This window comes from Dromiciops gliroides, chromosome 1, assembly GCF_019393635.1.
Source record: "Dromiciops gliroides isolate mDroGli1 chromosome 1, mDroGli1.pri, whole genome shotgun sequence".
Taxonomy (NCBI): domain Eukaryota; kingdom Metazoa; phylum Chordata; class Mammalia; order Microbiotheria; family Microbiotheriidae; genus Dromiciops; species Dromiciops gliroides.
This window is the reverse complement of record NC_057861.1, coordinates 669,040,157-669,066,143: the sequence shown is the minus strand read 5'-3', so window position 1 is coordinate 669,066,143 and position 25,987 is coordinate 669,040,157. Positions and strand designations below refer to the sequence as shown.

Genomic DNA, 25,987 nt, shown 5'->3' with positions numbered 1-25,987 from the left:
TCAGCAGTGCCTGCCCCCCACCTGAACTGCCCTCCCCTACTCAAAGGCTAGTTTTTCAACAATTATCATTCCTCTGGTTTAGACAAAAAGGTAGCACACATCAAGATTATTCCAACCCTTTCCCACTGATGATCAGATGAAATAATATTAATATAAGTCACAGGGGCATGGTAAAGTATTGGCAGAATAAAGGGGTCACAACTGGGTCATGACAAGCATTTCAGTCTCATTCATACACTTGGGTCTGTCTTTATTTCTAAAAAATTGAAAAAGTCCAAAATATATACATCTATACATATACACATATTATACACAGCAACGTTGCTTCCTGCCTTGCCATCACCCCCTACCTGTCCAGAATCAGTTTGCCAACTGGCCAGCATTTGTTCAACTTGGCTGATATTTTATCACAGAAGCTTCTTGCTGTCAGCAAACTATTTGGAATAAGCCATCATGGAACTCTGAATGCTAAGTGAAATACACTTTTCTCACTTTATTTTTTTTACTTAAAAAATATGGCTACTATGGAAATATGTTTTGCATGATTTCACATGTATAATTGGTATCATTGCTTGCCTTCTCAGTGGGTGTGGAAGGGAGGGAGAGATTTGGAACTCAAAATTTAAAAAGAATATTAAAAATAAATAATAAACTGAAATGGTTTTGGTTTGTTTTTTTTTAAAGTAACATAAAAATGGAATATGCCATCATGTGAACTGGTGGAAAATGTCAACATGGTGATAACAACAGAGAAGCTCTTACTGCTGCATCATATTAAGGCTTTTTTTTTTTTTTCAGTTTAGATTATAGTATTCATAGACCAGACATATTCAAGCCACACATCTAAAATGTACTCAGATGGGCATTAAAAGGAGTACCATACTGGAGGGTGGGCCCTTGTCCCTGGCCTAGAAGGTTCGGTCCACACGGCTGTCTTGCGTGGCCAAGGGCTGAGGAGAAACTGTTTTAATCTGAGTCACTCTCTTCTGGCTTTGGAGGTTCCAAGTCATCTTCTTGGCCTCTAAGTCTTTCTCCTACAAGGAAAAAAATTTCAGAAGGGCTGTAAAATGGGGGCCTCAAGGACGGCCTAATAAATGACATTTTGGCTTAACGGACTCATTAAATGGATCCATTCTGGGGTGAGTCAATCTAAAAGTCTTTGTCCAAAGCCAAATATATTCAGAGGGATGGGCTCTGAGAGTAGAAGGGTCCAGGCTGAAAGGCTGTATGCCATACCCACCAGGGTCATGAGAAACTAATTCAATGGGAAAATTGCTCAACTGAAATCAAAGAACTCCAGGTTTGATGCTGGCCATTTAGCCGCGTTACTTAGGACAAATGGCTTAATCTTTCAGGACTTGAAAATACAAGGTTGGGACACAATGACTTCTATGGGCTAAATCTATGATCCTAATCAATGCCAGCTCCAAAAAAACTGCTAAAGCTTGGGAAGAGGGCACCATCACGGTGTAGACCTCAAGGGGTCAAGACTCTAGGATCTGACTTGGGCTCAATGGAACACTAACCTTTCTTTAACTTGCTTCTGACACTCCACTGGTCAAGACCTATGCCAGAGGTCAGTAAACTTACGGATTAGCTCTGCAATGGCTCTCTGTGTCCTCTTCTCTAGCTTTTCCAGCTTCTTAGCCACATCTCTCTTTAGGTCCCTGGAAATGAGAAAAAAGAATGGGGACAGATTACTTTCACAAAGGAACATGTTTTCTTCAAAGGAGAGTTATGGTCTACATATAAATTCTGATGACTGGCTGCTTACAAAAGCCAGAGAAGAGAAGGTCTGCATCTATGACAGTGACTGGGAGTCTTCCAGTCAGACCAGAGGCACAATTATCAAGTAGCTTAACTCACTGAAATTCAGTATCTATTAAACGTCTACTGTGTAAAAAAGACATAAATAAGAATAACGCCCAGGGCTTCAAAGAACATATATTTGTAATCTAGCAAGGGAAATGACCCAATAAAATTAACTACACTACTGCCCAGAATGTAACACATTGGAAAAGTATACACTAAGTTCTATGACAGATGTAAGGAAGGAGACTATTTAAACCATTTTAAACCTGAACTGAACCACAGAAGATGGAGGGTATTTCAATAGACCAGGACTGGGAAGGGGCATTTTCAAGCACAGGAGATAGCCTGAACAAACCTCCAAAGGCAGGAAAAAAACAGTGCTAAGAGTAAAATTTCAGTGCAGGTATTCCTGTTCCACACCTAGAATTCCAGCCGCTATGCCATGCTACTTCTCAATATGTACCTTGAACAGATCCTGCAGATGGACAATGAACTAGGCCCACAAATGAAGAGGAGGAGAATAGTAATAGCTAACATTTTACAAAGCACTTTGATTGGACTAGACTTGGGAAACTTCACAATGCTTTAAATGACCATTATCTCCTTGAAACAAAGGTCTACCCTTGTAACACCAACACTATCACAGGGCTGCTATAATGGCTAGGGAACACAGAGTATCCAAAGAATTAAAAGCTGAAAGTCACTCAGAGGGCAGTGGATATATTTTCAGTAGATATGAGTAGTCTAAACCTTACTGCCAATAAAGAATCGCAGGAGAAGCAGCATTAGAGATATGATCAAAGAAATGTCTGACAAGGAAAGGAAACATGATGGAGAAGAAGGGTTAACCAACTGAAAAGCCCTTGAACACTGCTGTCAAAAGATGCAGAGGGCAGCTAGGTGGTGCAGTGGAAAAAGCACTGGCCCTGGAGTCAGGAGGACCTGAGTTCAAATCTGGCCTCAGACACTTGACACTTACTAGCTATGTGACCCTGGGCAAGTCACTTAACCCTAATTGCCTCACCAAAAAAAAAAAAAAGAAAAAGAAAAAAGGGGGGGGGGCAGCTAGATGGCATAGTGGTAAAGCACTGGCCCAGGATTCAGGAGTACCTGAGTTCAAATCCAGCCTCAGACACTTGACACTTACTGGCTGTGTGACCTTGGGCAAGTCACTTAACCCTCACTGCCCTGCAACCAGGGGAAAAAAAAAAGAATCAATTGAGATTTAGGGCAGCTAGGTGGCGAGGTGGACACTTACTAGCTGTATGACCCTAGGCAAGTCACTTAATCCCCACTGCCCTGCAAAAAAGAAAAAAAAGATGCAGAGAAAGACCTGTGAACACTGATGAAGTCTTTGGAGGATTCACAGAAGGACAGGCATGGGTGAAGAGGGAGCACAGGATAAGCCAGCATAAATGGGCTACAATCTGAACCCCTAGAAGGAGTACTTTCATCAAAATCACAGATTCAATGAAGTTGAGTAAATAATAAGTGGAGACAATTGAGTGTGGAAAGCTTTCTAGAAGAGAAATATTTTTCTTGGATAGAGATCATCTGAACATGCTTCATAGACAAGGAACAAGTACAGAAAAAGATCTGATGGAAGAAGAAAGGAATGGGGAGAAAAGATGGGGGAAGTGGAAGAGAGGAAGAAAATATTATTGATAAAGTAAGGTCTTCAAAGAATGGCTCTCACACTTCCATCCCACTTTTACCTCATAGGCTGCAGAAAGTTAAGAGCTTTGTAAATGGAAAGTAGTTACGTCACATGATCATCTGTTAGTCTTAAAACATTCCCTCTCTTCTAATCAGAATGTGCTCTCCAAAAAGGCTCTAAAACGAATTCACATTAAAATAAAAAAACAAAGGGCTATCTATCTCTAAGCTGTGCTACTCTAATAGCCCTTTTCCCAAGTTAAGTGTCTTTATACCAGTGTGTGTCCTAACAATGCATGTGCTTGGGCTTGTGGACTGAATCACCACAGTATAATAAAAATTTGTTCCAGCACAAACGGGCCCACCCTCATTAATTATGGTAAGGAGGGGAATAAGAATGGATTAAGCACTTACCCAGGCACGGTGCTAAGGGCTTTGCAATCATTATCTCATTTGAGTCTCACAATTGATCCTACAAGGTAGAAGTTATTATTATCCTCATTTTATAGTTGAAGAAACTGAGGCAGAGGGAAGTTAAGTGACTTGCCCAGTGTTACACAACGAATAAATGTCCGTGGCCCGGTTTGAATTCCAGGCCAGGTGCTGTATCTGCTGTACCAACAGCTGCCTCATGGTGGGGGTGTTCCCACACGCAAATCCTAAGAAAAGTTTGACAGGTGATCTGTGGAAGCTTTTAGTGAGTCAAACCAAAACTGAGCCTTAAAAGAATGTCACAGATTCATTCATTCCTTCAAGTAAGTCAATAGTCATCCATGTACACTGAGGGGGAAAAAAACTCACTGTGCATCTCTGTGTTTAGGGAGCTCAGTGTAAATAGCAAAGATATCACAGCATGAGGCTAAAACAAAATGGAAAATGCTAAGTATGTAAGAATAACAGAGAGAAATAGTGTTGTGAGAGTTCAGAGCTAAAGGTGATTTTCAGCTGGGGGAATAAGAAGGCTTCATGAAACAGGTGGTATTTGAGCTGGCCTCTAAAGGATTGTGAGGAAGGATTCAAACAGGCAAAGATGAAAGATTTTGTTTTGTTTTGTTTGGGAGGGGTGGCAAAATAATTTTCTCCCATCTAGAAAGCAATGAAAACTACCCATAAGAAAACAGAGCATAGCCCTTGACTAGAAAAGAGGACTTTGAGACGGGGGAACGACACAAGACACCGGGGTGGAGAAGACAACTTTACCCTTCTTTGGGGTGTGGGAGGACACAACATGGTCCAAAAGCTGTTGAGCAGATGACTTCTGCCCACTAGAAAAGAAGGGTGTGACACAATGCTGCAATGAAGTGAGACAGCTTTGGGCCCTCCCCTGGGCAGTCCTTTCCCTGGAGGAATCAAGAGAAAAGCGCCCCATAGCACTTCTTAAAACCACTTGGGATAATAAGCTTCTGCCTGTGACACAGAAGCCAGCTAAGCAGGAAGATGCAGAGTTTATTAATTATCACCTTTGTATTCAATTCTCACTATACTTAAGAACCCCACCACATGCACTGTGAATAATTTACCTCCTGTGTTTATTAACAGACATAGAGCTTTCTGTGTCTGGTGCCTGCATTTACTCTCAAACGTCTGTTCCAAACTCAGTGCCTCCAGGAAATCTCAGACTAATTCTACCCATCTCTAATGACTCCAGCAAACCCTCAGCACTAATGGAAACTGCTGTTTGCATTTGTTCATGTATTTGTACGTGGCTTTCACACAGTTTAAGTATTTTTTATCTATGCCTCACCTAGATGAGACCACAAACTCCTTAAAGATAGGGATCTGGCTGACCCCTCTCCAAAGTGGGAACCCTGTATTTCCACTATCAATTAAGTAGCCAGAACAGGGCACAGACATGCAATGTGAGTCTGAATCTCATCTAGAAGTGTCTCCCAACTATAAATTTTATGGTCTATCTATAAAGTTCTATAGTCTGTGATCAACAGAGGATTGGAATAGCCCCTAAGATCATAGAATGCAATCCTCTTATTTTATGGAGAGGAGAAAAGGCATTTGCTCAAGGACATAAAACTGCTAAGGAGCAGAGCCAAGAGTCAAACTCAAGTCTTCTAACTCCAAGCCCAACCACTATTAGCTGGGGTTGGTTATCCTGTCATCAAGAGTATTTTTTTTTGACCTGGGCTCTTTAGGGTAAACTCAGTAATGAGGTGGTAAAACAAAGTAGCCCAGGCCATTGTCCCTTCAAGAAGCCACTGGAACAAGATGCTCAGGCCATTAGGTAACAAGGGCAGAGTGGTACATGGGGCAAATATCAAGCCCAGGGAACTGTCACTGGGTGGTAGCTGGTGTACACTAGGGGCTGCAGCAACATGTTTCACCGCAAAGTCAAAGACACATGGCTAGGCCATGAGCACACGGGCACAAAACCAGACTAGAGCACTTTGTAATTCATCCCATTACCTGCTGTCCTAACCTAACTCACTCTTCCTCTTCAAAGAAGATGGAGCTGCTGGAAGCTGGGAGTCATTCTCCCAACTAGGAAGGAATAAACAATGGCCAACTGTGTCCATTCCTAATGGAATGGCTTCAATGGCTTCAAATTCCAAACAGTAACAGAATATAAAAGCCAAAGGAGCTGAGCTCAAAGTTCAGGTATGGTTTTCATTTGCTTATGTCTGAAGTCACACTATCTATATGGGTTTTTTTGTTTTTTGTTTTTGCGGGTCAATGAGGGTTGAGTGACTTGCCCAGGATCACGCAGCTAGTGAGTGTCAAGTGTCCGAGGCCAGATTTGAACTCAGGTCCTCCTGAATCCAGGGACGGGGCTCTATCCACTGCACCACTGAGCTGCCCCCTTTTCACTATCTATAAAGTAGGAAGAATAAATCCTGTTCTCCCATACTTTGTAGGGAGGTGTTGAGAACAAATGAGATAACACGTAAAATTGCTTTGAGCTATCCCCCCCCCCAAAATTACCTTATAAACATAAAAGCCTTTAAAAACTAAAAACTCCCCTGTTTCTGGATGTAAACTTTTAAGGATTTCTCTTACAAGGTCAGACCACAGGCAGAGTGACCCCAGGTCAATATTCCAGCCACCTCTGTTTCTCCCCTTCTGGGCTCCATTAACAAAGGGATCAGGAGCCTACTAGGCCTGACCCTTCATGTCTTTCATCAGTCTCTCTGGCCAGGCCTCTTTGAAGAAGATATCCTGAGTTTTCAAGGACCTTCTTCAGAATCTGGTTATTATAGCCCCTGGTGGGTGGCAACTGGCTTTAAGATCTTTCTCATTCCACTCTGTCTTATGAGAATGCTTAAAGCATGCTTGAGCTGTCTGACACTGAGAGGCTTACAAAGTCTTCCATAACGAGAAAAAGGTCCACTCTGTTCCATTCCAGAATGGGTGGGGAGACAGAAGGCAGACCAGAAAAGGCACTGTCTGAATCTATTCTGGCCGACATTCTCACCCTGAGAATTGGCTAATGCAGCCATGAAAAGAAGACCTGTCTGTTCAGGATCTAAAAGAAATTGGAACTCTTTTCTCTTCTTTCTATGATTATTCCAATTCAACTCACAGGCAGCTAGGAAACAGGGGGACCAAAAAAAGTAATGGTTGGGAGTGACTGGAGGAGCTTTTAGCTGCTACCACTGAGTTCCTGAGAATGCTTCACAGAGCTGCCTGTCTTTTATTCCTGGGTACCCAGAATTTTAGCTACAATGAACTACTCATGGAGAAAAATACTCATGGAGTAAGTCAACTTCAATCATGCTTTTGGCAAAGGTACTCAGTCAAATTCATCAAATGAAAACTAATGGAAGGGACATAGGTAGGTGGACTGGTACAGTGGAAAAAAATGCTGGACTTGGAAAGAGGAGACCTTGGTTCAAATCCTGTCTCTCGACCTTAAGAACGGGCTATGAATATGGGCCAATTTCACCTTGCTAAACCTTCATTTCATCATCTGTAAAATTCCTCCTATCTCATAGGACTATGTAAGAGAAGCACTTTGTCAAATGTAAAGCACCACGGGAAAGTGTAGTTATTACAGGAAAACAATAAGTGGGCTTGTTATGTCAAGAAGAAAATATCTAGAGACAGTAACACTTACCAATCTGGCTTTCTGGGGGCAAGGTTGGCCAAATCCTAGGGAAAAAGAAACATAATGTCAACAGAACCAGAGCCCACAGAAAGAGAACACAGGCAAAATGGTCAAGGGAAGAAAACCTACATGGTTTCCCATGGACTCTACTCTGTCCAGAAAGGGACACCCTCCAACCACTTCCTCATCATTATATTCAAATGCTCCACTGCAGAAATTTTGTAAATCATTGACCACCTGTGTTTGCTCACAAAAGTAACTCCTGACTGTGTTAGATGCTAAGTTCCTAGAAAACAGAATTTGTATCAGTTGAACTCAATTATTCTGCACTCAAATAGGAATCTTAATAAAGACTTGTTGTGACGGGGTGTCAGGGAGAGGGAAGGGAGTGGGGGAGGAGAGAGACATCATTCGATAAACATACCACTTCCTCAATAATGGGCTCAGGCTTTGCTGCTTCCAGTTGGTCTTTTACTTTCTCTTCCACTAGAAGGAGCAAGAAAATAATACAAGGTAAAGGTAATGACTTAGGCAGGAAGGCAGAGCCAGGCAGCACAGGAAGAGGTCCCTGGAAGAAACTGCCTCAGTGATCAGCAGGCGCACACCATTAACATGCCATCCCACTGTATTTTTAGCTATCATGTGTGCTATGGTAGGAGACAGCTCCCTCTCTGTATCCTGTGCCAAGGAAGTTATCTGTCTCAACTGGGAGATTTTGTTTCACTGTCCTGCCCTGGGCCCCAGTGCACACCAAGAGCTGATGGGAGCTTCTTCTTCCTCTCAAGCTTGAGTTGTGCATGATTCTAAATCTTTCCAGAGCACATTCACCTGAAAAGCAGTTCCAAGATGGGAGCTAGGACTGGTTCAACCCCAGGAAATACACAAATGGCCAAATCAAAGCTCTGCTACTTACTACACCTCTACGACCTTGGCAAAGTCCCATAACCTCTCATCCCACATATCCTCATCCACAAAATGGGGGAAGCAGGCAGGGCAGTGGTAAGGGCAAGGGTTCAAACTAGATAGGGGAAGCATGATTATGGAAATACCGCTGGCTCGAAACATTTATTCACTGGAATACCCATCTGGTTTCTTACTGTGCAACCTCTCTGAGCCCTAGTTTCCTCGTGTACAAATTGAGGAGGTTTGGGCAAAAAGGCTGCCTCAAAACAGATCAAATGATGATCAAAAAAATCCAATGACAATGACAAATGACACTAAGTGATATTTTCCACACCAGGAGCAGATAAAATGTTAGCCAAAAGCACATGGGCAGAGAGGGGATGGTGTGGAAGGTGTGGAGGGAGCCATAAATTGTTGTACAAGGATCTGTTTTCCATGGAGATTATTTTTTTTTTTCTTTTTAAAATAGGAGAGGCAGGGAGAGAATAGTGATAGTAATTGTAAAAAAGAGTAAGGTCATTGAAATACTTTTAAAAGTACACAAAAGATATTTTTAAAAGGCAACTGGTATGAAATAGATTCACAGTTCATAATACAATCCTTTTTGTGTTCTAATCTGCATACTGAAATACTACCCTTTTCTTGGTGTTTACATTCAGAATTAAAAAAACAATTTTAATGAAGTGGTTTCACTAGCTGACTTTTTTTTTTTTAAGGCAATGGGGGTTAAGTGACTTGCCCATGGTCACACAGCTAGTAAGTGTCAAGTGTCTGAGGCCGGATTTGAACTCAGGTACTCCTGAATCCAGGGCCAGTGCTTTAACCACTGCGCCATCTAGCTGCCCCTAGATGACTTTTAAGGTACATTCCAGCTAAAGAAGCAATATTTGGAAAGTTCTTTCAATTTTAAAATTTTAACATCCTAAAACTGACGTTTCAGGTAAGCATTAGGTACTTCAATGGATCTCTGACCTTATTAATGTGGGTCCTCCCACAATATAGAAACTGAAACCCATCCAGACCCCATCCTCCAGTTATTAAGTTTTGTCCATGCCTTTTCATATATCCTGGATAAAAGGGTCTACCCAATGTGTTGAAGGCCACTCTTTCAAAATGTCTTTAACCATTATAAGGCTATGCTACACTATATGGACTATCCAATGATTACCATCCTTGCTAAATGACCAGTCACCTCCTTTTATGGTCAAAAAGCCCATGGATGACATCTTTTATGACACTTTTCAGGTCATCACCGATAATGTATTACAGCTTATCTATGCCCATATCACGTGAGTTCCCATGGTTGTTGCTGTCAGTGTCATTACCATCATCATCATGTATAGCCCTTTAAGGTTTGCAGCGCTCACTGCTTAAGATTAATGCTTGAAGGAATGCATTGGGGGGGGGGGGGGCGGGCGGCTGCAGTGGCACAGTGATACTGAAAAAACAGAGGGCATGATGCTCCATCTCCTGATTTCCTGTATTTTCATTCATTGTCGCCCACTGCCTGGAACTCTCTCCCTCATCTCTACCCCCAGCTCCCTTTAAGTCTTGGCCAAGGTACCCAATTTCTGCAAAAAGCCTTGCCCAGTCTTCCTCAATCTTAGTGCCTTCCCATCCAGGATTATCTTCAGTTTATCCTGTATATATTTTAGCTACACACGGTTGTTTGTAGGTTGTCTCCTTATCAGACTGAGAGCTCTATTTTTAGTATTAAATGACCTGTGGTGTGCATTTTTTAAAGTGCCGTCAAAACAGTGAAAGAAATAGGAGGAAGGGACCAGCTACAACTTGTTTCCATCTAGCACTAGCTAAATAACTTAAGTAGCTCATGCACTACTTTGATTCCCCTTCCTACTTGTCGTCCCAAAAAGATCAGATCCTTCAAAGCCAGTGAGTCGATAAACATTCATTATGCACCTACCATGGGCTAGGTACTCTGCTAAACAAAGGGAACACAAAAGAACATGGGAAAGGCACCGCTTAAGGTCTGTGGCTCTTAACTTTCCCCAAACAGATGGCAACAAAACTGTGCAGTTGTTTCTCCTACCCTTTCTTTCCTCCCATCAACCCCATTCATCCCTACCTGAGGCTGGTTTGGCCTGAGGCACCTTCCTCTTCTTTAGCTCCTCATCCTCAGGGACATAGTTCCGCAATTTGAGTTCCCTGTGGAATCAATCACATACAAAAAACTATGTTAAAACATTTAGGATTCTTTTATAAAAGCTCCAGAGTCTGGAATCCAAAGCCCTGGGAAGCACCCAGCTATGAGGTATGAGCAGGATGAAACAAAGAGGCTGTCAGCAAAAGAAACAGTCAGATGGGTAGGAGTAGAACCAGGAAAAGAGGCGTGCCACTGAACCCTAAAACTTCCAGAAGAAGGTGATCGATAATATCCCAAGCTGCACAGAGCTCAAGAAGGATTTGGCAATTCAGAAATCACTATTAACTCTGGACAGAGGTTTAGTTGAATGGTAAGATCAGAAGTCAGACTACACAGAGTTAAGAGAGTGAGAGGGAAGGAAGTAAAAGCACCTATTGTAGAGGGCCTTCTCAAGTTTAGCAGCTGAAGGAAGGTGAGATATGGAGCATTAGTAGGGACGGATAGATGAGGTGAGGATTCGGAGGAGATGAGATGTGGGCAAATTTAGAGGCAGAAGAGAAGCAGTCAGTAGACAGAAAGAGATTGAAGATAAGTGAGAAAGTAAGGATAATAGAGAGGGCAATCTGCTGGAAAAAGACAAGATGGAAAGGGATCGCTTGTGGGGCAGCTAGGTGGCACAGTGGATAGAGCACCGGCCCTGGATTCAGGACTCCCTGAGTTCAAATCCAGCCTCAGACACTTGACACTTAACCAGCTGTGTGACCCTGGGCAAGTCACTTAACCCTCATTGCCCTGCAAAAAAAAAGAAAAAAAAAAGAAAAAAAAAAAGAAAGAGGTCGCTTGTACATATAGAGAGGTTTACTTTGGCAAGGGCCACAACTTCACACGAGACAGGGGTGAAAGAGGAAATCAGTGGCAGAAGACACCTGACTGATGTGAGTTGAAAAGGAGGGGAGAAGGATCTTTTAGCAAATGTTCTCCATTTTTTCAGTAAAATATGAAGCAATGTTTGTAGCTTAGAGGGTGGGGAGGAGGAGAAGCTAAGGGAGGTCTATGGGGGGATGAAAAAGTTTCGAAAAACCACTGTAGTGAATGGAATGGAGAATCAATTAGGGAGACATAAAAGGCTTGCCTTGTCACAGTGAGGATCCAGTTGAGATTTTGTAATATAAATTTGTTGGGGACCTAGGTAGCACAGCTTTTGTAATTTTTTTCTGCAGCTTCATTTGGCAACACATAAGAGTGAAGGCAGCAGATGTTGGTAATATTCCAAGGCTAAGGCTTGGCAGGGCAAGATCTTCAAAAAGATAAAGAGGCAAAGGACTAGAAGGAAGAAGACAGTGTAGAGCTGAACTGGTTCACCAAAGGGTCAAGATGAGGAAGCGAGGAGAGCATAGCCTGGGAAAGAATTGAGGAGTCAAGAAACTAAATGTCCCAATGAGGACTAAGAAAAGGGTTTGGGGTTGCAAAGCAGAGGAAGAGACAGACATGACAATTGATCGTGATGAGATAAGGGAATTTCAGAGTTCACGAGATGGAAGTGGAGCATCTGGGGGTGATGGCAAGATCAAGGGTATAACCAACTCTGTATGTAACTGAGGTTAGGTGGAGACTAGGTAATGGGATATTAGTCAGTTGAAGAACTGTATAATTAGGGTGTTTGAGGGAGTATCAATATGCATGTTGCAGTCCTCTAGTACGAGGGCAGGAGTTGGAGAGGAGACAGACTGTGAATCAGGCACTAAACACATTCAGGAAAGAATGGGAGCATCTTGGAAATCAGTAAACAGCAGCTATCAGAATTCTGATTAGGTGGGAGCCATGGGTTTAGTGAACCTCAGAGGAGGACAAATTACTGTGTGATTGTGAAAGAAGGTGATCTTAGAAATGACAAGGAGGGGCAGCTAGGTGGCACAGTGGATAGAGCACCGGCCCTGGATTCAGGAGGACCTGAGTTCAAATCCGGCCTCTGACACTTGACATTTACTAGCTGTGTGACCCTGAGCAAGTCACTTAACCCTCACTGCCTCGCAAAAAAAAAAAGGAAGAAAGAAAGAAAGAAATGACAAGGGCTTTGTCTATCCCATTCATCAGTTTAGTCAATTTTTTCCTTAGATATTGAAAAAGGTAAACTTCAGTCCACCCTTTGTCCAGATTAATAAAGATTAACGAAGCTTTCTTGTACTAATAAGGTTAAAATTCAAGGATAGGATCTCAGCTGATTTACTGATATAACTAAAAAGAAAGTTCTTAAAGAACTAACCTACGCAAACAGCTCATCAAATTACCAAAGGACAACACTCTAAGACTGATCCCTAGAGTTTTTGTGGGTTTTCCCCATTTCTATAGTCGACTAAACACCAAGCATAAACAGCAGTGGCTGTGGGGAATTTAAAATAGTCACTCTGCTAAGCAGAAGGGATATAAAAAAAGAGGTAAAAGAGAGACTCTAGGGGGAGCAGGTAGGTGGCACAGTGGATAAAGCACTGGCCCTGGATTCAGGAGGACCTGAGTTCAAATCCAGCTTCAAACACTTGATACTGGCTGTGTGACACTAGGCAAGTCATGTGACCCTCACTGCCCTGCCCAAAAATAAAAAGACAGTCTCTGCCTTCAAGGAGCTTGCAATCTAATGGAGGAGACAACGTGCAAACAAATATATATATATAAGGTAACTTATATCCAAGACAAATAGGAAATAATAAACTGGAATTAAGAGGGGTTGGGGAAGGCTCCCCATACAAGACTGGATTTTACCCGGAACTTAAAAGAAGCCAAGAAGGTCAGTAATCAGAGTGGAGGAGGGAAAGCATTTCAGGCATGGGAGGGGGGACAGCCAGAGAAAATGCCTGGAGCTGAGAGATGGAGAGCCTTATTCACAGGACAGGCAGGTGGCCAGTGTGACTGGACTGAAGAGTTTGTGTTGGAGAGTACGATATAAGAAGAGTGGAAAGGTAGGAGGGTGCTAGGTAGAAAGAGGTCTGAAGGCCAAACAGAACATTCTGGATTGGCTCCTAGGGCAATAGGAAACCTTGAGACTTTACAGGAGGGAGGATGGTGGGGGTGACAAGACTGGACCTGCACATCAGGAAAATCTCTTTCGTGACTGAATGGAGAATGAATTGGAGAGGGGAGAGATCTGAGTCAGGCAGACCCACGTGGGGCTATTGCAGTTGTTGTTTTTATTCTCAAAAAGGACCATGACATCAGGAGGTGATGTCATGACTTGAACTGAACTGAAGTGTGGGAGGTCACCCATCTTTCTCCTCCAGAGCCAACTGGGTCCAGTGGCAAGATATATATCAGGATAACTGGAGATGACCCCAGATGTTTTAAGGCAACTGGGGGTTAAGTGACTTGCCCAGGGTCACACAGCTAGTAAGTGTCTGAGGTGAAATTTGAACTCAGGTCCTCTTGACTCCAGGGCTGGTGCTCTATCCACTGTACTACCTAGCTGGCTATTGCAGTAATTAAGACATGAACACCTATACCAAGGTGCTCTCATAGTCAAAGGAGAGAAGGGGGTATATTCTAAAGATGTTGCAAAGGTGAAATTGAGGACAGATCTAGATAACAGCTTGATTATGGGGGGGGGGGTGGAATAGTGAGGACGCTAGGATGATCCTAGGTTGTGAGCCTGAGGGACTCCAAGTAATAGGGAAGGTAGGAAAGGAGGAAAGCTTAGAAGGAAAGATAATGAGTTCTGTTTTGGACGTACTGAGTTTAAAACCTGGAGCTCCAGTTTGAGATGTCTGAAAGGCAACTAGAGATTCAAACTTGGAAGTCAGCAGAGACTGGGACAGGAAAGGGAGATCCGAGAATCATCAGCATAGAATCCTTGATGAGGTCACCGAATGAAGTAGTATAGAGGGAGAAGAAGGCACAGGACAGAGTACTGAGGGATATCTACAGTTGGTGTGTCATCTCGAGGAGGATCCAACAAAGGAGACTGAGAAGGACTGGTCAGATAGGTAAGAGGACAATCAGGAGAAAGTGATGTCCTGAAAACCTAGAGAGAAGACAGCATCAAGTAAGAGAAAGTAATCAACAGTGTCAAAGGCTGCAGGGAAGTCAAGGAGAATTGAGGATTGAGAAAAGGTCACTGGATTTGACAAGCAGGAGATCACTGGTAACTTTGGAGAGAGCAGTTTTGGTGAAATGATAAAGTCCAAAGCCAGACTGATGGCAAGGGGTTAAAAAAAAGAGTGAGAGGAGAAAGTGGAGAGACCTATTTGTAGATGGCCTTTCCAAGGAGTTTAGCTATGAAGGGCAGAAGAGACATAGGATGATAGCTAGCTGGGACAGAAGGGTCAAGTGAGGGGCTTTTAGGATGAAAACACTCAGAGCGACTATTTTTAATTCCCCACAGTCACTGCTTGTTTATGCCAAACGAATGAAAATTGTTCTCTGGAACACCCTGGAAGCACAAAGGCAGCGACCCAATGCAATTTCTGTGGACCTGAACCAGGGGCACAAAAACGGAAGTACAAGAAGCCAAGTCTCCTCGAAATTTATAAAATTTTGGATCTGAAACGCCTCCAAAAAGCAGAGGGGCAGAGAGGCTACACGATATATTCTCAATCCAAGAAATCTACATGGGAAAGCAGATTTGCAGCCAGAGCACCTGGGTCTCTAAGCTAGTACTTGTGAGAATTTGGGAAGGTTATCTCATCAATAAAATGAAAACCCTGACCTACATCCAAATCTTGAATCCTTCAAAAGAGGCTTCTTCTGCAAGTCTGCGTCTTCCCTCCCAATGTCCCCATATTTCCTCTATTATGGTTCTGAAGCCTTCCTGGGAGAAAGCTAGAGGTGTTGTATTAGTGGTGTGTGCTAATGCAAGGACTCCTGTCCCAGATCTGACTAGAGCTACGTGACCTTAGGTGTGGTCACTAAATTATTGCTCTAGGTCTAGGTTGCTATCTATGCATGGGCTGAAGTAGATGAATTCTAAGGTCCTATCATAGACTCTATAATTCTACAATATAAGATCTTATTATATTTGGGATGCACCTGCTAATGATTTTTGGCTATTTTCCAAAATTCTCACTTAATAATAGTAGTCACCTCACAGAGGTAATAGAATGATCAAATCTGATAATGTATGTAAAGTGCTTCACAAACTTTAAGGTATTATATAAATATCAGCATTTATTATTATTACCATTATTATTATCACCACCACCCCCAGTTCTTCATGGTATTGCTGGAAGTCAATCTGGAAATGCTCCACGGATACCAAATTATAAGAATGGCTTCAAGAGGCATAGCTCCTGGGGCAGCTAGGTGGCACAGTGGATAGAACATCGGCCCTAGAGTTAGGAGGACCTGACTTCAAATCCAACCTCAGACACTTAACACTTACTAGCTGTGAGAACCTGGACAAGTCACTTAACCCTAATTGCCTCACCAAAAAAAAAAAAAAAAAAAAGAGGCATAGCTCCTATCTGTTGTCAGAACATTGCCTCTAATACTCTCCATTTTCTTTGTCCTTGTTATTTCCCTAAACTACTTGGTCAAATAGCCACTCTTCTTGCCTCTTTCCAGAAAAGGGGTCTCAAAGCCTCTCATATTCCAAATCTAACATTCCATCAATAATAACAAAATGATCCCTTGAATGACCACTAGCTACCATTGCACAAAACAGTGGTTTGGCTTTGGTTCAGTTTACTGAATGCTCAGTCAGAGGAACTAAGAAGTCGTTGATCACACCACACCCTCTGGTTTGTATTATTTTTAAGCCTTCTCCTACACTGCTGACACAGTATTTCCTGAGAAGCCACCCAAGGGGCAAGGCACTCTATAAATCAAACCACAGAAACGGGTACTACCCAGCCCTGATCCTAAGAGGTGGTGTTCAAAACATCCCAACTCAATCCTGGCTCTGTACACTGCATGCCCACTATCATCCCAGCAAGCTTACCTACCTACACTCAACACTTACTTAGGAAGCAGAATTCAGAAGTTCTCAACACATGGAGTCTGAAGTGCTGGTCCAATTAATTAATCAATAAACATGTATTAAGTGCAGATGGTATGTCCCAGGCCCTATTCTAGGCCTGAAAAACAAAAGCAAAAATGAAGTAGTCCTTGCTTTCAAGGAGCTCAAATTCTATGGGAGAGGGAGACAACATGTATACACATAAGCTTACGTAAAATACATAAGATAAAAAGACAAATGGTTTGTGGGGAGGCCACTAGCAGCTGAAAATCAGGAAAGGCTTCATTCATGTAGCCCACAGCACTTCAGCAGTTTTGAAGGAAGCAAGAAACTACCAAGCAGAGGTAAAGGAGGGATGCATTGAGGCATGGGGAACAGCTAGTACAAAAGCTTGGGAACAGCAACAGGAATATGAGACTAGCTAGAATAACAGTTTCATTGGACCAGGGCAAGGGGGTGATGTATAAAAAGAATAAGAAAGGTTGGATAGATCAAGCACAAATACCCACAGGGCCATAAGGAACCATACCACAAATTAAGTAAGTAACTTCTCAGTATCCTCTCCTCTGTATACATCAAGTAAATTCCATTTATTCTTGAGTTGAAACAGAACAATTTACACAATGACCACAGTATTGTAAAGGAAAACAGCTTTGTAAGATTTAAGACCTTTGATAAGTGCAATGGTCAAGCATGAGAACTGATGGGTGATGGATTTATGGTACAGGATGAGACATACATTTTTGGATAAAGGAACTGCATAGATTTGTTTTACTTGATTATACTTATTTGTTACAAGGATTGTAGTTTGATTGCTTTTTCTCATAGGGAAAGTAGCTAGAGATACTATTGCCAAAAAAAAGAGAAAGAAAGAAAAGAAAAATGAGTCACTGAAACATTTTCTTAATGTACAAAAAAGCACAGGAGTTCAGAAAGGAAACACAAACACAGGAAAGGTTTGAAAGTAACGTGTTGAATTTAATATACACTTTTTTAAGAAGCAAGCTTTATATAAGTGAGGTTCACAATTCCACATATAATTGTTTTCTGTTCTACTTTGTATATGTATATGTTTCACAGATTCTTTTTTTTTTGTTGTTCTATTTTTCTGTTCTGTTTTTCAATGTTTGCAAAGTTCATCATTTAAAAAAATTTAGACATGGGGCAGCTAGGTGGCACAACACTTACTAGCTGTGTGACCCTAGGCAAGTCACTTAACCTCAATTGCCTCACAAAAAAACAAAAACAAACTTAAAAATTTAGACACAAGAAGGAATGCTAAGACCAATCAAAATCCAGAAGACTGATGAAACCTATTTTCAGAGAGGTGATGGGCTGCAGGTGCAGAATGAGATATCCATTTTCAGACATGAGCAATACAAAATAAATGTATTTCTTTGACACTATACTTATTATTTACAAAGATGGGCTCTTATGAGGGAGGCCAGAATTGTGCAAAAGGAGCTGGGAGCAGTACCTGGGATACCAAAACATTAAAAAATAAAGAGGAGGGGGAAAAGATGTTAATAAAAATTTTTTACAATACTCAAAAAAAAGAACAGGAAGAAGTTCAGAAGGGAACACAAACAGTCATGATTATAATATCCATAATCTTTAGCCCAGAGATTCCAATGTTAGCCATATACTCAAATATGGCCCCTTCTATAAGTAAATGTTTACAGTAGCACTTTTTGTGGTATCAAAGAGCTGAAAACAAAGTAGATGCTCATCAGCTGGGGAATAGCTAAACAAATGATGGTACAGGAATGTAACAGAATATAGCTATGCTGTGAGAAATGACAAACATGAAGAATACATATTAGTATGAAAAGACTTCCATGAATTCATGCAAAGTGAAGGAAGCAGAGCCAAGAAAACAATATACACAATGACTATCCACAATGTAAATGGGAAGAATAACCACAATGGAACAATCAAAAATCAATTTAGCAAAATTACAAAAATCAAGCTTGGCTCAAAAAAAAGATGTGAGGAGTCCACAGGTATGAAATATTACACACATCGGGGGTTTTTTCTAATGTATTGATTGGTTTTATTCATTTTTTCTTCTTTTAAAAAAATCCTTTGTTGTATGGGATGGATAAAAAGCAAAATATATAAATAAAAAACCATTCTTGAAATGCGCAGAAGATAGTGGAAGTTAAGAGGACACACAAGGCAATACTGAAAGTACTTTAAAAAAAAAAAAACAAGCTGTACATAACAGATTCACATTTCCATATAAATTTGTTTAGAACTGTCTGGTTCCAAAAAAAATTTTTTTAAATAAAAAAGGGAAAAAAAAGAAGTCTAGTTCATAATAAATTTTTCAGAATTCCCCCTTCTCCTATGGTGCCTCCCCTTTGCCCCCACCACAAGGGGAAACACAACCCTTTTCACACTCCTAATCCAGTCATCTGGTTTCATCTTGTTGCTCTATTTTTTAGAGGTAGAATCTGAGGGGGCAATTGTATCAGGCAAAAGCACGTGCACAACTAGAAGGAAAAATCAAAAAGACAAGTTCTTATCTGATCTCAAAGACCCAAAGTTATACACCCTTAATTTCCCTGACTCTTCTCACACAACCGCTCAACCTTGATGAAATGCTCCATAGCCCAAGGAATCAATGTTTACACCAAATCACCGGCACCTTCCCAGACTTCCTCCTTCTCTGCACAGACAGAAACCCCCAAGTCAGAACAAGCACCTAATTGCTCTCTGGAGACTTCAAAGACATTCTGGCTAAGAGCCAGTGTCAGGGCTTTGGGCCTGTGATAGCTCTGGCAAGTAGAAGATAAAACTTAAACTCAGAAGACTTAGAAGCAGCCTTAAAGGTAACAGAGTGGACATATTTATAGTGAACACGCACTGTATAAAGCATATTTTTGATAAACTGTGTCTTTTAATTATCCTTCTTATGACCGCTGCCCAATCTGTACACCAGATAACAAAGAGCAGGGCCAAATGCACCCCTATCCTTTTTTTTTTTTTTTGCAGGGCAATGAGGGTTAAGTGACTTGCCCAGGGTCACACAGCTAGTGTCAAGTGTCTGAGGCCAGATTTGAACTCAGGTCCTCCTGAATCCAGGGCTGGTGCTTTATCTACTACAACACCTAGCTGCCCCCCCTTTTTACTTCCTCTATAGCTGAGTCTTTCTTCTAGTGACAGGTTTTAATTCCCTCCAATTCCATCTGTGCTTTCTCTGCCTCCCACCCAGTCTAATCCCTATCTGGGAAGACAAATTAGAGAACAGGACAAGAATATGTCATTTTGTCCTTCCTGTTATCTCAGAGAAAGAAACAAAGAGTAATAAGGACTAAGTGTAAATGACAAAGTTTAGTTTGAGGATTGTAAATGAGCCAAATTCTGGGATCCAGAGCTCTGTCACTTGGGAAAAATCAACCAAGAAGAGCCTAATCTGCAAATTCTACTCCCATTCCCCTATTCTTCCTAATCCCTTAATTTTCTTACAATGAGAAAAGGTTCCTTATCAGAGCCCTTTCAAAGTAGACCAGGCTGCCTTGGGGGGTGGATGTTCTCCCGTCACTGGAGACTCTAAGAATAGGTTTCTGTTCAGGTACACGTAGGACTAGGTAAATTCTAAGGTTCTGTGACTGGTAGTCCCTGCCTTAGCCCCTGGCATGGGAAAATTCACGGCAAGAAGGGGTATGTCAGTCAAATATGTCACGCCAAGAGTTAACGCCTTCAAATCAAAAGGTTATGGAACTTAAGAGTCATATTTGCCAAGGAGGTGTAATAGGGGCCTCTGTTTGCTGCTCTTGTAGGCAGCTGCCAAGAACAGGGCTGAGAACCAGCTCCTAACTCAATCAATAAATATTCCAGCACCCAGGAGTAAGATAAAGTCCACAAACAGCTCTCCTTTGGGGCGCTAAAGCCCACAGAGACTGTCTTCAGTGGAAAAGGTCAACTATACTGGGTATTACTCAGCAGAAGAGAGACTGAAAATCATCCATAAAACATAACAGCTTCAGAATACTGGGTGTCTTACCTGTCTTACACACGCTAAGTGATCATTTACAAAGAGAAAAACCAAGATGTGGGAATTAGCTCCATTCTACTCCTGTTTTCAAGGTCAGAACAGGGAAAGCAGAGAAAGAGGCAGCACACTGTACACATTTCAGCAGGTCCTGAAAAAAACAAAGTGGGGAGGCAAAAGGTGTACTTTCTTCTAATATGGATAGTCATTAATCCCCCATTTCGCTGTCTGAAATCTATGTAATTTCTTTCAGAACAGGAATGACCTGAATCTGCCTCGGCCTATGTTTGAAGCACTTTCTTATATTGTCAGCTACACTTCCCTACACCCAATAAATCCCCAATAAATTGTGCTAGTGGTCAAGAATTAGAGCCACAAGTATTCTTGGTGATTCCCAAAGGCTGTGACCCAGTGGCTGAGAACAGGGACAGATATGGTTTCTTTTCTGGCCCTTAAAGTCTCCAGGGGAGAATCTGAAACACACCCAACAGGGTCTAGCCACCCTCTCATCAGCTGTGCTGCGGATACTGCTGCCTTATTTCCCAATACCCAAATCAAAAGATAGTATCTTTCAGACCACACTAGTAGGTTTGTGAGAGAATCTGCAAGTCCTACTACTAGAAGGGCCTCCCACCAGACTGACTATAAACTACTAGTTAATCTCCAACCCAAGCAGATAGAGGTCTGGAAAGCACGGTGATTTCATCTGGCACTAAGACTGACTGCTCTTATATACACCCTCTCCCTGCCCAGAATTCCTGTGGTATGGGAAGTCCCCAAAGGCAATAAGCAACACACTGAAGGCCCACTCTCCCCTAAAAAGCAAAAAAAACAAACCCTCTTCTCTTTTAATGTCAGCAACTGACTTCTCAGTACACCATATTCCAGCGCAACCCTAGTCAGTAATCAAAAACTGGAATTCGGGGAAATAAAAAATAGGTCATATAGCAGCAAAAATAAAGGAGTAGGAATCAGGAGAGCTGGGTTCTCATTTTAAGTTCTGCCATCAACTAGCCTCATATCCTTGGGGAAATCACCTCTCTTCTCACTTCACACTATTACCTGTCCAACAGCAATGCCGAGATCCACACCACCTTGTACCTGTGTGCCAGAAGGAAAACAGAAATGGCTAGATGGCATTCCCCAACAGAAAGAATGCTCAAGTGCCAAATAAGGTGAGGTAGTCCCCCAATGTCCTCTTACACACCAACTTCCTCCCATTTCTTGTTTTTTTAGTCCAATACATTTAATGTTTACTGGCATCTCAACTTCTTCTTTTTTGCTAAGACTCAATATATCTAAAACAAATCTCGTTATCTGTCTCTTTTCCCTTTCCCTCTTTTTCTAAGTTCCTCTTTACTGTCAACTACAAGTTGGGCCCAACGGAAACTAAAGAGGGAGTGTGAGAAGGAAGAGGTTCCAGTAGCTGATACTTTTTTGTAAAAAATCCCAAAGGCAATCAAGGAACTAACATGCCACTCAGCCTGAACTTGGGATGCTCTCCAATGATTTTTTTCTCCCTTTAAGTTCCCCTCGAGGGTCAGGTGACCTTTGTCTTACAGGTATGCTACATACAGGGCAGGAGCAGAAGTACACTGTGTGACCTGCCCCTAGGACAACCCAGGATCCTCTTCTACTCCAGGGAAGACTTTGCCTTAGGTTCACTTAACTGTTTGCTCATTTTCTCCAGATGTCAGGAGTGCAGAACCAGGAAGAGAACCCAAGTGTCCAGATTTTCAGTCCAGAGCTCCTTCTACTACACCACATCTTGATTAAGCATTAATGCTTTCCCTCTTTTTTGTCTGTACTTCCTTTCTCATATTTGGTGATACGGTTTATTAAATTTGACCAAGGAAGAAAAAGGGTGGGTTCCTCCTTCTTGTCAACAAACTGCTATTACAGAATTTCTCCCCTAAACCCCCAATCCACTCCCTCATTTTCACAAGCAACAATAGAAACATCAGTCAATGAGCATGATATCATATGATCCAAAAATACTCAGAAGTGAGAAATGACTCATTTTTACTTTAAAAGTTAAGAAATAATTCCAGTATGCCAGGCTGTCATCAAAGTCTCACCACTACTGAAATGTAGCCACCTGGGACAAATGGGTGAGACTGCAACTGTACCAAGAATACCATCCTCTTGAGTTTGAATTTTCAGAAAGAGAAGAACATCAGGTAATTAACACCTTAGGGGGTTTAGAAACTTGGGCAGGGCTGGGCTGGCTCTAAATGATATGGAATCAGCAATTAAAGTCCCACAAGCAAAACCTGAGAGTGCAGTCTTTTCAGAAAGGTTAAAGTCATGTGCCTCGGATAGGACTGGTTGAGAGATTTCAGTGTTAACAATAAAAAGGCAAGTGCCACAATCTGTCCTATAGTAAGTGATACCCAATTTGGTTTGAGAAACCAGTGCCCCCAAGGCCTAATCTGAAGAGCCCAATGTTCAGTTAGCATCTTCCTAGACAGGTGAGAAGAAAAAAAGCCATAAGAAAAATGTACTTTGAAAGAGTTGGTGGAAAGCAGCAGCTGAAGCAGCAGGAGAGAACTCTGTGACTTCTTCTGCACAGGATCAGGAAGACCAGTGCCACTGAATGAACCCCTCTGCACATAGTCAACAGGGGTGAGCCATCACTGGAATGAACTCCCAGAAGCCAGGCTTAAGTAACGGCCCTGTTATCTGACCTGCCCTAGCATAGGCCTTCTGTGAGCTTGATCTTACCAAGCTGTAAAGTCTTTGCAGACAGTCCAATGCTGAACTGTAATTGTAAGGAAATGACTAAGTGCTGAAATAATGAGAAAAGGATTAATTATAGCCCAAGATTCTGCATTTCGGGGGCTACTTATTCATTATACTTATTATTATCAGCTCAAGCCTCTCTCCCCTTCACATTCCATAACCCATGGAGATAAAATCATAGAATCACAGAATGTTAAAGGTGGTAGACACCTTAGACTTATGAGATCATGTAGTCCAACCCTTTCCTTTAATGGGTGAGGAAACCAAGACCCAGAGCAGATAATATTCATAACAAAGATTACCTTGCATAATACACAAGAAACTTACCACAGAGAAGGGAAATGCTATACCATTAGCAGGATTAGATAGCTAGCTATAAACACCAGAGTCTTTTCTACACTTATTCTAGGCTTTCAGAAACTTTTTACCATAAAACAATTGAGAAACAATGAGGCAAAGCTGATCATTGGGGAAGGAAGGAAAACTAACCTCTATATAGAGCAAAAGGGAGACAATGAGCAGAAGCAAAGGATGTTAGGAGAAATTCCAACCACCCTGTCTCACACACACACACACACACACACACACACACACACACACACACACACACACACACACACAATTTCCAATTATTCTACTATATACCATGGTCCTTTGAAGTGGTATTAGGGTCATTTCTGCCTGGTTATGAACCTGTCACTATGCTTTTGAGTGCTGACCACTCCCCTATTGTTGTTATCCCCTCAGACTCCCTTAGTAGAAGGTAGATGTGTTTACAGTGTTACCTTGTTGGAAAGGGAAAAAAATATAAAAAGAATAGAGGGATATCTTAGACAAGCCAAAAGACACAATGTACTCAATGCAATGAAGGAGCATAATATTTTAAGAATGACTATGTCTATTTAAGAAAGCAAAATCTAGAAACAAAGTAGTATTTATCAATGGTTAACAGGTACTATATGAATATAATGAAATATTTTTTCATCATAAGAAACAATGAATATGAGAAATTCATAAAAAGTGACAAGAATTAAGAACTTGAAACCAAAAAACCAACATACATGTAGACTACAATAATGTAAGCAAAAGAACACTAAAAAAAGCCCAATGCCAATTAACTTTAATGACTAATCATAAAGCAGAAAAAGAAATGAGGAAGTACCTCCAACCTTGAAGTAGAGACATGGGGAGTTATAGGTTTGGAATGCTGCATGCATTTCTCAAAAGTGGTCATTGTCATTGGTTTTGTTTAACCATTTTTCTTTCGTCCAAGGGAGGGTTACTTTGGGAAGTGGGGTTGTTAGACTATATCCAAAAATATCTGTGATGTGAAAGCAAAAAGCATCAACAAAATGTTTTTAAAAGTGGTCATGCGATTTCAGAAAGGCATGGAAAGACTTATAGGAACTGATGTATAGTGAAGTGAGCAGAACCAGCAGAACATTGTGCACAGTGACAGCAATATTGTTCTATGAAGAACTGTGAATGACTTAACTATTCTCAGCAATACAATGATCCAAGACAATGCCAAAGGAGTAATGATGAAGCATACTATCTACCTCCAAAGAAAGAACTGACACTGACTGAACACAGACTAAAGCATGCTATTTTTCACTTTCTTTCATTTTTTTCTTTTTGTCAAGTTTGCTTACACAAAATGACCGATATGGTAATGTTTTACATAATTGCATATGTGTAACCTATATCTGGTTGCTCACCACCTCAGGGAGGGGAAAGAGGAGTTATAGAATATGGAACTCAAAACATTAAATAAAAATGCTTATTATTTTTTTTTTAAAGTGGACATGGTGGGGGCAGATAGGTGGCCCAGTGGATAAAAAGCACCAGCCCTGGATTCAGGAGGACCTGAGTTCAAATATGACCTTAGACACTTAACACTAGCTGTGTGACCCTGGACAAGTCACTTAACCCTCACTGCCCCACCCCACCCCCCCAAAAAAGTGGACATGGAACTGGACTAAATAATCATGTTGAAGCCATGAAAGTTAAGTCTATAACTGTACAAATCAACATTTATTTTGTTATTGGGTTAAATAGCTTAAGGAGTTGATTCAAAAGAAAAGAATGATAAAATAACTAAAAAATGGAACCAACAAGGAAAATCTTAAGCTCAAAGTTGACCTGAAAGGCTATTACATGAAGGAAGCAGATAAATAGTTTTATAACTAGCAAGGTGAACCTGCCAAGACAATTCCTCCCATTTTGCTACCCCAAAGAAAAAGGGGAAATTTGGGGGGAAAGGGGGATTAGATGATGATTCCTTCCAGGGCTCAGAAATTAAATGATTCCGGTGATTTTGATTAGTGGAAGGTGCTTCTAGAATGGAACTTTCTCCACCAATGTTTCTTTGGCTATTTTTAATAACATTTTCCCAAGTACTTAAATTGGGGCTGGTGTTGTCCAGGCTGAAGGCAGGATTAGGCACTAGGTAGTGTGGGAGCCAGTACAACGAGGTCTCACAGATCTTAAGCTGAAAGGCCAAGCCCCCTGATTTTACAGATGAGGAAACTGAGGCTTGAAGAGGGAAAGTAAGCCAGCGATAGACTGTTTTAATTAAGAACAAGTACCAAATGTTCCCTTGGCAGAAGAAGTTTTGGGAATCTTGACTTTGTAGGGGTATGATAGATAGGAATTCCTAGAGAAACTATTTAAATGGCAAGAGGAGAAAGAAAACTGAAAAGGACTAAGCTACTTTATACATTTATGACACTATGGGTCATAAATCAGGTATTGATTTCCTTTGATCTGACAAGA

General features: G+C 41.5%; 1 protein-coding gene across 1 annotated transcript in view; it reads right to left on the bottom strand.

Annotated features, from left to right (window-relative positions):
* Positions 1–233: 233 nt before the first annotated feature.
* Positions 234–25,987, bottom strand: part of CCDC12 (coiled-coil domain containing 12) — a 73,969-nt gene continuing 48,215 nt past the window's right edge. The window contains exons 3-7 of the mRNA XM_043977958.1: positions 10,515–10,594; positions 7,950–8,011; positions 7,535–7,569; positions 1,591–1,667; positions 234–1,034 (exon numbers count right to left, since the gene is read on the bottom strand). Coding sequence (XP_043833893.1) covers positions 967–1,034; positions 1,591–1,667; positions 7,535–7,569; positions 7,950–8,011; positions 10,515–10,594 — 322 coding nt within the window. The 3' untranslated portion in view covers positions 234–966. The remainder of the gene's footprint in view (positions 1,035–1,590; positions 1,668–7,534; positions 7,570–7,949; positions 8,012–10,514; positions 10,595–25,987) is intronic.